The 12,617-nt window shown below is 39.7% G+C and overlaps 1 protein-coding gene across 1 annotated transcript in view; it reads right to left on the reverse strand.

Annotated features, from left to right (window-relative positions):
* LOC135462210 (transient receptor potential cation channel subfamily A member 1 homolog) overlaps window positions 1-12,617 on the reverse strand; it is a 45,239-nt gene that overhangs the window by 12,873 nt on the left and 19,749 nt on the right. Inside the window, 12 exon segments of the mRNA XM_064739619.1 lie at window positions 721-842; window positions 1,380-1,516; window positions 2,492-2,603; window positions 3,893-4,039; window positions 4,381-4,469; window positions 4,899-5,006; window positions 5,610-5,793; window positions 7,246-7,441; window positions 7,718-7,811; window positions 8,431-8,649; window positions 9,195-9,380; window positions 11,928-11,951. Coding sequence (XP_064595689.1) covers window positions 721-842; window positions 1,380-1,516; window positions 2,492-2,603; window positions 3,893-4,039; window positions 4,381-4,469; window positions 4,899-5,006; window positions 5,610-5,793; window positions 7,246-7,441; window positions 7,718-7,811; window positions 8,431-8,649; window positions 9,195-9,380; window positions 11,928-11,951 — 1,618 coding nt within the window.

Raw genomic sequence — 12,617 nt, forward strand, 5'->3', positions numbered from 1 at the left:
AGGCTTAATTTTTCTGATCGTGGCAAATCAGTATAGTGCATTACTTTCATAGTGCTTTCTTATTTGACATTCAATTGGGCCTTGATGCTTGGCCAATGACAAGGAAGGTAACAGTTTTAGTTTATACTGTATTTGACCTAAAATTTCGTTCAAGAGTTTTGATTTTAGAAAGGTGTTTTGAGGTTTGTGTGGATGTTAACATAACATCCTACTGAAAAAAGGCAAGTTTCAGTACCAAAAGTAACATTTTATGACCTCTATTTGAGTCCAAAAATGCAACTTTCTGGGCTCATTATTAAGACAAATACAATAATACTGCAAATGATAGAGACTTATTAATATGTCCACTAAGCACACTATACAATCCAAACATTTGCCTTCATTTACTTTAATAAAGGAAAAATCTAGAAATAATATAACAGAGTTTGTTTTATTCAGACACACACTTTAATGATCTTTCTACCAATGCTTAGCGATGCTTTCATTTATACACTCTTTTCCTTTAATGGGAGCGACTTACATGGCATTTTTCTGATGAGCCTTTAATGTGAGCGACTTACGTGGCATTTTTCTGATCAGCCTTTAATGTAAGCGACTTTCGTGGCATTTTTCTGACCAGCCTTTAATGTGAGCGAGTTACGTGGCATTTTTCTGATCAGCCTTTAATGTGAGCGAGTTACGTGGCATTTTTCTGATCAGCCTTTAATGTGAGCGACTTACCTGGCATTTTTCTGATCAGCTTTCTCATTGGTGTATTTCTGTTGCCTGTTGCCAGGTCCATTGTTTCATTGCGGAGAGCAGCTTCCCACCTGCTACTGCTAACGATTGCCATGGCAACATCACTGAAACAACAGAAAACACTGAGTTCAAGTAACACAATAACCGGCAATGTAGCTGTGGTAATCTGTTGGACCTGGCATTGTAGATTCTTACAGGGTGAATTCTTATTTAAATACGCCAAGGGGTCTCCATGGCTCAGTTGGTTAGCGCGCTAGTGCAGCGTAATGACCCAGGAGTCTCTCACCAATGCGGTCGCTGTGAGTTCAAGTTCAGCTCATGCTGGCTTCCTCTCTGGCTGTACGTGGGAAGGTCTGCAGCAGCCTGCGGATGGTCGTGGGTTTCCCCCAGGCTCTGCCCGGTTTCCACCCACCATAATGCTGACCACCGTCGTATAAGTGAAATATTCTTGAGTACAGCGTAAAACACCAATCAAATAGAATAAATAATAAATAAATACGCCAATCAAATTTTCAATTGAAACAATCTTCCTGCAACAATCACTTCTGAGAAGCAACCTCCAGGAATGTGTATATGTTTATGGGCTGCATGAAATTTAACTGAAACAACAAATGCTCCAGTAAATAAAGCGAAGAACTTACTCTCTGTTGTTGTCAATGGCCAGATCCAGGCAGTTGTTACCGTCAGTGTCCCGCTGTGTGATGTTAGCCTGCCACTCCAACAACAGATTTACACAAGGCACATGTCCATACGTACTGGCCAGGTGGAGAGGGGTGGTCTGTCAATCAAACAGAACCATAAGATCAGTTATCACTCACCTATACCTTTTGTGTGGGTTAAATATATTTTGTTTGATTTGGGTCAAACATTGTTTTCAGCAAGTTTTGTAACAAGTCATGATAGTGTCATCTCATATTCATTTGATTTCATTGTTTTGTAAAGCCACAATTACATGATGGCACAAGTGCACCTCAAGATGGGATAATCGTAAATCCCGGGCATGGGATAACATTATCACACATGTTCGCAAGCAGTCAGTCCGACAGGCCTGTAGTATACACCCCAGCTGATGTGGCTGTGGAACAGAGGTGAGGCAGTGATTATCCACCGACCTACAGTATGAACATTGAGCACTGGCGCAGCTTTCTTACTAAACTGCTGATTCCATAGCACTCATTGCTAACACTTCATTGGTGCACTGCTCTCTGTTACATGAATAGCTGCACATTTTAAAATTATTCAGCTACATATGTGTCATACTGCATTTCAACTAAAGACTGGCATATCAAAATGCACTTTATTGAAGCACAAAAATGCCTTAAAATGATACTTTTAATGCTAATAGGTAAGCTATTCTAACAAGAAATTACTTATTGGCATCAAAAGTATCATTGTAAAGTTTGATTAAGTTTTTCTAACAAGAAATTAATCAAACTTTACAATGAATCTTAAGTGGTGGATATAAGGTGAATGAATCAACAAGAATCAAGCAAACAGTGCGTCTTGGAAAAGAAAAGCTAACCTCCAGGTGAATTACAGTATTTGTGCATTGGCTTGAAGGGTGTTTTTCGTTTTCTTTGCCAGAACATTTACTCTTCTCAGAGACTCATACTGCAAAAAAATCCTAAAGCACTGAGTTATTTGTTGTGTAGTGTTACACACACTGTACAAATTTAACAGGAAATAACAAAACTATCAAAAATTTGAGTAAAGTTTGGAAAAAGCGAAAATGCACACACAAAGCTAGAGTTACCTTCGTCTTGTCCACAGGATCTACAGGTGCATCATTTTCCAGTAAAATCTTTGCTGTCTTCATCCAGCCTTTTGCTGCTGCGCAGTCCAGCGGTGTCCATAAAGAGCAGTTCCTAAGATGAAGATAACACGCATAAGATAAGTATCTCTGCACAGTTCCCTATCAGTTTTGAGAGCTTAATAGGAAATACAGAACTTGTTATGTGCAATATCATATATAAGTATATATGTACACCAATTTTCAATGAAACGCATTTAACGATATAGCCACAAAAAAAAGGGGGGAAAACTGTAATCCATACTGTGTTAACTACTGTATGAAATTAAAGAGTTCTTTATAAACCATCACCGATCTTCAGCTTGTCCTGTATAACAATATATTACACACATGCACACAGTTTCAATGACAGAATGACCAACTCACAAACAATGGGAAAACCTGTAGTCCCCTCTGTCTATAGTTTACCACCCATCAGGACTAATTAAATACAGTGGAAATGTGAAAACCTATAGTCCCCTCTGTCTATAGTTTACCACCCATCAGGAATAATTAAATACAGTGGAAATGTGAAAACCTGCAGTCCCCTCTGTCTATAGTTTACCACCCATCAGGAATAATTAAATACAGTGGAAATGTGAAAACCTGTAGTCCCCTCTGTCTATAGTTTACCACCTATCAGGACTAATCAAATACAGTGGAAATGTGAAAACCTGTAGTCCCCTCTGTCTATAGTTTACCATCTATCAGGACTAATTAAATACAGTGGAAATGTGAAAACCTGTAGTCCCCTCTGTCTATAGTTTACCACCTATCAGGACTAATTAAATACAGTGGAAATGTGAAAACCTATAGTCCCCTCTGTCTATAGTTTACCACCCATCAGGACTAATTAAATACAGTGGAAATGTGAAAACCTGTAGTCCCCTCTGTCTATAGTTTACCATCTATCAGGACTAATTAAATACAGTGGAAATGTGAAAACCTATAGTCCCCTCTGTCTATAGTTTACCACCCATCAGGACTAATTAAATACAGTGGAAATGTGAAAACCTGCAGTCCCCTCTGTCTATAGTTTACCACCCATCAGGACTAATTAAATACAGTGGAAATGTGAAAACCTGCAGTCCCCTCTGTCTATAGTTTACCACCTATCAGGACTAATTAAATACAGTGGAAATGTGAAAACCTGCAGTCCCCTCTGTCTATAGTTTACCACCTATCTGGAATAATTAAATACAGTGGAAATGTGAAAACCTGCAGTCCCCTCTGTCTATAGTTTACCACCTATCAGGAATAATTAAATACAGTGGAAATGCGAAAACCTATAGTCCCCTCTGTCTATAGTTTACCACCTATCAGGACTAATTAAATACAGTGGAAAACAACATCCTCCTTACATACCTTGCCTCCACATTAGCCCCAGCTTCTATCAACACCTGGGCCACAGACTTCTGTCCAAACAGAGCTGCCAGGTGTAGAGCTGTGTTAGAGTTCTCATCCTCATCACTGCACACCAACTTGTCTCGCTTCACCAGTTCACGAACGATGCTACAACAAGAAACAGGTCAAATCTGCAGCTATTTCACTAGAGGGTTAAAACCCTAAAAATGCTTACCAAACTACAAAAGGAGAAGATGTCATGTCAAGTGTAAGCCACACCTGCATGCAAAAAATTACCAAATTATTCACACTGACCTAATTATTATTTAAAAGAGATTAAAATATGATGTTTCAGTTCAAAAAACTTTCAGAATGTAGAAGTGATAACGAATTTGTCTCGGCATAAGAAAAAAATCTCAAATACAACTATATTAAGCTAGAATAAAAGCATGAAGAATCAGCTAATGATCTTTAATGAAGTTTCTATTACCACCTAAATGATAACATACTTTGTTCGTCCATTCTTGGCAGCCAGATGTAGTGGTGTCTGCTCCTCTTCATTTTTACAGTCTATATCAGCGTCTTTGTCCAATAAACACTGTAATATACATCGATATAAAATATTCCATTTATCTGACCAAAAAATTTCTTCACTAGGTCCCCAGGGCTTTATTACTGCTTTCTTTCTTGAGGAATTAATGCCACCATAGGTGTTACCATCAAAAATATACATCCAAAAATGTCCCAGGATAATGAATCTGTCCTACACTTAAGTCAGACTTAAGTCTAAACTTGTGGTATTATTTCTGAACTTAAATTTGAACTTAAGCACTAAATTCATTTTTGTCATGAAGATCAATCACAAACACTTTCATGGTGAGTGATATTATTAGCAGAGTTTTGAAGATAAGGCTAAGCCTAACTTAAGTCTACGATAGCTCTGAGATCCTGGGGGCTAAGACATTCATCTACAAAGCATAAGGCCATATAGAAGATTCACCACAATTAGTACGTGTTTATTTCTTACCCTTGCAACTGTAAGAAAGCCGTTCATTGCTGCTACATGTAGAGGTTCATTGCCATAGCGATCGCTGTTGCTCATCAACTCGGGTGCATTTTTATGCTCCAAGAGACGCTGAAACATAGAAAACATGAAAGCTGTGGCTAAAATACATAAATGTTAATGCATACTGAATGTGTCTACCATGAGAAAACTGCAGAGAGCCATTAGACCAACTGACTCCTTCCACGCAATTATACATGTATCTGCCAAAGGAGGTTTTGACCGGTGTTCGTTTTCAGTCTGTCAGCAGCTTTACAGAAAAAAATATGCAAATTTGGAGAAAATTTTGAGCATATAATACCCCTGGGCTAAGGAATAATCCACTACAATTTGGTGGAGACAGTGATCAGGATCCAGGTATTATTTACATGATTCTTCACTATTAATGGAGAGGACAGAAATGCAGAGTATTGCCCATTTGCCTGCAGTGACCAATCTGATTTTGTACATTTTGCTGGGGAGATTTGCACTCCCAGAGTGCCTTCCAGTTCTATAATTTGGGTGGTCATTCGTGTCCTTCATGTGTCGCAATTCACACAATTCGGGAAGTTTTCACATTGGTCATCATTACATGTGTATAGGTCAAGGAAAAGAAAGCAAGGACAAAACATGGCGTCCTGAAGAGAAAGGCTACAGAGAGAGGATCTTTCAGAGCACTGCACACAGCATCTGTACCTGCAAGGCTTGTATCTTATTCTCCTCTGCTGCCAGATAAATGGCGGTCTTGTCATTCTTGTCACAGATGGTGATGTCTGCCCCCATCTCGAGCAGGATGTCTATTGTCTCCGCGTTACCCTTGACAGATGCAATCAGGAGGGGGGTGTAGTTATCTTTGTCTTTACGGTTCACTTGAGCACCTCTGAAACAAGATAGTGCTCATTTATTTTTCATGATTCAAGATAAATTTGGTGACTACAGATGTGTGTGAACTGTGAGGCCAAAGGTCAGAGCAGATCATGAGCCAGAGGCATGTAAACCTGTGGCACATGAACCCATATCACATGAGCATGTGCAGCACATGGACCCGTGGCACAGGGATCCATATCACATGAGCCTGTGCTGCAAACGGGTCTGTGGCACATGGACCCATATCACACGAGCCTGGGCAGCACATGAACCCGTGGCACATAAACCCATATCACATGAGCCTGTACAGCACATGGACCAGTGGCATATGAACCCATATCACACGACCCTGTGCAGCACATGGACCCGTGGCACATGAACCCATATCACATGAGCCTGTGCAGCACATGGACCCATATCACATGAGCCTGTGCAGCACATGGAGCCGTGGCACATGAACCCATATCACATGAGCCTGTGCAGCACATGAACCCGTGGCACATGAACCCATATCACATGAGCCTGCGCAGCAAACGGGTCTGTGGCACATGGACCCATATCACATGAGCCTGGGCAGCACATGAACCCGTGGCACATGAACCCTTATCACATGAGACTGTGCAGAACATGAACCCGTAGCACATGAACCCATATCACATGAGCCTGTGCAGCAAATGGGCCTGTGGCACATGGACCCATATCACATGAGCATGTGCAGCACAGGGACCCATATCACATGAGCCTGTGCAGCACAAGGAACCGTGGCACCAGAACCCATATCACATGAGCCTGTGCAGCACATGAACCCGTGGCACGAGCCTGTGCAGCAAACGGGTCTGTTGCACATGGACCCATATCACATGAGCCTGGGCAGCACATGAACCCGTGGCACATGAACCCTTATCACATGAGACTGTGCAGCACATGAACCCGTAGCACATGGACCCATATCACATGAGCCTGTGCAGCACATGAACCCATATCACATGAGCCTGTGCAGCAAATGGGCCTGTGGCACATGGACCCATATCACATGAGCCTGGGCAGCACATGAACCCGTAGCACATGAACCCTTATCACATGAGACTGTGCAGCACATGGACCTGTGGCACATGGACCCATATCACATGAGCCTGTGCAGCACAGGGACCCATATCACACGAGCCTGTGCAGCACAAGGGCCCGTGGCACATGAATCTCCAGCACATGAACTACGGACTACCATCTTTATCTCCAACTAAACTAAGGAGAATGAGGATGGCCAGACCACTTCAGTACAAAATACTCCAGCATCCCATCAAACGTTTGTGCTACGTGTATATCCCAGATTCTTTGATTTTTTTGGTGATACAAATGTAAAGATTAGTACTAATAGCCCTTGAGTTTTTTAAGTTTGCTCAGATCCTGGGTGGGATCCATGCCTCCTCTATGTTCTGGAGTATGATCTGCCACAAGTGATGTTTACCTTTCCACCAGGTACTGGACCACAGAGATGTGATTATAGGCTGCAGCTTTGTGCAGTGGAGTTTCCATGGAGTCATTGAGCACATCAATGCGGGCCCCTTTCTCTAGCAGCAGTTTGACAATGTTCAGGTCTCCCGCTACAGCCGCAAGGTGAAGCGGAAATGTGTAATGCACACGTGGAGCATTCACATCAGCGCCTGCAAACAGAAAGTTAACATTACATGTACATGTAATTTCACTGTTATGGAACAAACTTGTGCATTTTCTACAGACAGAATCCTTAATATATATTTAAAAGCTTTAATAACTGTTGATATGATGTTACATTATTAAATTTAAAGTGTGAAGTAAGCAGTGTTTTTATTAAATGAACTCCTGTCGCTCAAAAACAAATTATTAGTGATGTAGTCAAAGGCCTCAAAAACTGGAATTAAACAATCAGTCACCAATGAAAAATAGATCAAGTACGTTACCCTTCTCTATGCAAATTTTGGCGACCTCATAATGTCCACTGTCAACACACAAGTGAAGACAGGTGCTGGCATCCACATCTGTGTCGGTTACCATCTGAAAAACAACATATCATCACATAAAGAGCTCTTTGTGCCAAAAAGCAATAAAAAAAAAAAAAATTCTACAGATTTTACAAATGACATGGTGAAATGTAGTTGGATGTACACAGCCTTGATAAACTTTCATCACTTTCTTTTATGTTGTTTTTTTTTGTTTTTCAAATTATTGACTTTAAGTGAAGCCTGTCCCGTCAATAAGTACATAAAACCTGGCCGACCAGAAGAGAATACCAGGTCTGCCCAGATACATTGACCCTGGACCTTTAACCTTCACGGCCAAAAGCAAGAAATGTGAACTAGGACATTCTAGCCAATCTCCAAGGAACTTTCATGCAAGCCATTAAGAGCTAGTGTCCAGATCATTTTAATCACAAAGAAGGAATACAAAGTCTGTTAATCTTCTCGATAACCATTCATCCTGTCAACTTGGCAGGTGTGTTGCCTGGGACACTATGAAACGCAGTTGTCAAGATATCCAAAAAATTATGTACTGTGTATCCAAATTACCCAATAATAACATCACCACTGGCCACAGCACAAGTATTTATGATTTAACATCTTGAAGAAAAAGCACTAATGGCCCAAATGGATAACAGATAAGTGTTTGTGTTTACCTGTGAGATGGTGACCCAGCCATCAAGCTTGGCCCCGGCTTGGAACAGCATGTTGACTATGTGGACATTGCCTTCCGAGCAGGCGTGGTGGAGGGGTGTCGAATTATCCTCGTCCTTACACCTCAAGTTAGCACCAGCCTGGATCAGCATTTGAGCCACCTCCTGGTTGTTGTGGATGGCCGCCTGGTGGAGAGCCGTCATCCTCTGTTTGTCCTCGGCCTACACATTACACACAGGCAGAAATAAGAACAAGCTGTGTGGAGGCATTGGTAGGGGACTAAAAAACTTCAACAACAGTATGAACAATCAAATCAGGTCAATCTTAACACTTGAAATTTATTTGTTTCCTTTTGGTCAGATTCAACATGTTTACAACTTCCATCATATCTTGGAAATGTCTCCTTGTAGCTCGCTATATTTACAAATTTACAGTGCTGCCTCAATGGAATGCCCTGCTGAAGACACTCAGTATATCATGACCCTTGCCAGATCAGTTGGCCTCTCCCCAAGGACACACCAAGACTCCAGCTGTCATGACTTGGACATTACAAGAGTTGGAATAAATTGCTAGAGCCACTTTTACAAAACTTTGTCATCCTGATTTCAGTTAGCTTCTTTTTCTTCCTGCAGAAATGACATCTAGGTTATATCGTAAATAATATGAGAAAAAGTTACAAGAGAAAGCAGCCCTGATCCCTCAATCAGGTGGCTCAGGCGTTTAAGTAATGCTGTAAGAACATTTATTTCACAGTATACCGGCTTACCTCTATATTAATTCCTTTGCATCTGAGCAGTTCTTTGGTTGCCACTTCATTACCCCTCATGGCAGCAAAGTGCAGGGGAGTAAGGCCATACTTATCCTCTGAGTTGATATCAGCCCCTGCTGATATGAGATATCTGACCACTGGGTCCCCTCCATCTGCCAGGTCCCCACCCAGGCTCCCATCATCCTGAAAACACAACGCATACCATCAAGTGTTAGAACTGACTGCCTGAGCACTATCAAGGGAGGCAACCAGCTCATATCCACTCCTAGGATAATCTAACTATTACAGGTAATAAATATGTGTCAATCATTGGTTTCATCTAGCTTGATCATTAAATTCTTTACGTTTAATCAACGGGAGGCAATTCACTGCATACAATAAACCATAAATAAATAAAAAGAAAAACTGAACAATGTAAATATTTATGAACAATATATTTCTGTCTATGAAAGCAAATCATGTTTTCCGTCTTCCGTAAATTTTCCATAAAATGTACATGTATCAAGATTCAGTATAAAAGAGACTTCAAAGAAAAAATCTGTAGGAAAGGATTTATTTTTGATATTATAAATCTCTGACAAAGACATCCACAAGTATCATCAATCTGTCCCACCTCAAACCTTCCCCAACCACCAAACACAAAGACATACATCTACTTTCAGCGTCAAATATTTCTATCTCCAGATATACTTCATTTGACATTTCCAAAGGTACTTGCTTACTGTTTTACACTTCCTTACCCACATTCCACCCATCCTATTTCACCTCCATATAGGCCGACACAAAGTTTCAGTGCCAAACTCCTTTGACATGTTCTCCAACATAAATTTCTCCACCATGAAGCACTAATGTTAGGCTATTTTACAAATTTAAGACACATGGCTTTCTGAGGACAGCCCAGAAATTTAAGCAGTAGGACTTCCGGAAAAATTGAAAACAAATATCAAAATCACAACAGCTAAAAAATGTCGTTTACAGATCCAGAAAGTCAGTGGTAAACATGTTTCTGTTGAGAAAAACAGCTACAAGTTAAACATGCTGAAACGAATCTAGGGAACAAGACAAACAATCAGACAGATGTAACAGTACACAGAACAAGTACAGCAGTTACAGTATAGCATCCCATACCAGATACCCCAGTGGGGTAATGGTTATGATTAGAGGTGGTTATTGTCCAAGCCCCACCCATCCATTCACCCTTCAGTTCCAATGTCAGATGTGTCTGGCTTTGCTATTTTTTTCCAAATTATGACCATAAATATGTTTATTTCAAAATCATTACCAGAACAATGTGAATTTTGCTGGTATGCGCTGACATATTGATTCATAAGTCAAGTATATAAGAAAACTGTATACAGCCTACCACTAATACACATCTAACAAAGACAGCCAGAAAAAAAAATGTGAAATCACAAGAATTTTGAGCCATTAAAAGATACAGTTTAAAATTAAATGTAATGTTTAATGAGGTATAATGGAACTGAAGAAAATTGAATAAATAAAGCAGCAGCATTCTAATATGTCTGAACTAATGTCCTCCTGAGTTTGTAATTAAGTTGACGCTGAATAAAACACAAAGAAATTCTGACCAATAAGTCACTGATCGATTAATATGAAAGATCAGCAAAACCATGAGCTTGTCTTGTTTGACAAAAAATGATATATGAAACAACACCTTGCTCAGAAAATGTGCACGTCTTGCCTCATCACATGAGTCCGAGAACAACAGTTGTAGCAGTCATACACTGAGTTTCTTTATCACGAACCCATAAAAAAATAATAGGGATCAAATTTTTCTCACCAAAGGCAAAAAAAAAAAGATGTCCTACTGGATCACATAACTTAATACCAATCACCCATTTTGCCATATCCCGAAGGTACAAATATGACCTTTTTTCAGGAACTTCAGCTCCTCAATCTCCATCATTCATCTAATTTAAACAACTTTTTTGAAACCTCTCTCTGGCTCCCATGTCATAGTATATGGGAGAAGCAAAATAGTTGTCTAACATTTCTGACAGGTCACAAAGTACAGCAGGACTTTCATTTTTTATACCTTTAGTGATAAAATGGTGTCAACTCAAAATTGGATCCCGAATTACAACAGATTTGACAAGCTAAATTGAACATATTTTAGGGGTTGACATTTCCGCATAAAATATGACCACCCAGTGAGAAAAAAAAAAAAAAAAAAAAAGGTGTTTGAAGAAAATCAAAAGATCCCACTGTGTTACGTATACCTTACACAACAGAATGAAAATTACAATGAAGTGCAACATGCAATAAAGCCAATGTTCTAATTCCAGATTACTGGTGACTGAATACACTGGAATACCTGGACATTTAACATGTACATTAAGCAAACGTGTGCAGCTCCCAGGTGATTATGATTTGTGCGAGTCCAAAGCTACATGTACATGTAAATGTAGAGACATTCTAAAGTTTCAGATTGAAAGCAGTCTGATGTCATTCTTTTTTTTTTTTTTTCCTTTTACTGCCATTAAATAGAAGATATCTTGCCACCTGCCTTAAATAGATCAGGTGTCATTGATTTGAATCTTAGAAAAAAAATCAGGCTGCGTCTTTCGTAACAACCTTGACAATTAAGACACACATTACACTCTGGAATTAAAACTATTAAGCTTAATAAAAATCAGATTTCCAATATGTTATTAAAAAAAAAAATAGAGTCCATGATGCCTCCCATGCTGACAGAAAAATGACATCTACCTGTTCCCCTTCGTCTCCACTTCCCTGAGAACAAACACATTTAATTAGCACTTGCAACTTTGCAGGTACGCATAGAATGTTGTTTACCATAATTCCTCAACCTTTTCTCATACAAAAGGCCAAGTTTTAGATCCTTGAGTAAGCAAGATATTAAATGCCAGGCACTGCCTATAACCCCTACATTTCCTTATGAGACAATGGAAGGCCTTGATTACATTTCACTGTGAATGTATGTGTTTTGAAACTGGGCAGTAATGCTGGATTTTATCACTAGCTGGTACTTTCATGTTTGCTGTTTGAAAACATTTATGATTGATTCATGCTGTTTGCGTTCACATTCATTTCAAAAACTTACAAGCAAAGGTGTACAGTTTCGCTTTTGAGTTACCTGTAAATACATCAGCTTTTAATTCAAAAAATTCTCAAGCTTTTATACCCTTACCTGTATGAATGGTGAATAGCCTACAGCTGATTTGTCAGAGTAAGAATTCAAGCCTGACATCTGACAGCATACATGTACATAAATCTGGTAATTATGACTGCTAATTTCATTATCAAAAAAACAAGGCCGTACACCCTTAGTAGATGTCTACAGGCAAAAAGAAGAAAAAAAAAAAAACACAAACAAAACATAACTTTCTATCACTGTATGCTGGAGATCCATGTATGACTGCCATTATACAGGAGCTA

Source organism: Liolophura sinensis, chromosome 1 (assembly GCF_032854445.1).
Source record: "Liolophura sinensis isolate JHLJ2023 chromosome 1, CUHK_Ljap_v2, whole genome shotgun sequence".
In the NCBI taxonomy this organism is placed as follows: Eukaryota; Metazoa; Mollusca; class Polyplacophora; order Chitonida; family Chitonidae; genus Liolophura; species Liolophura sinensis.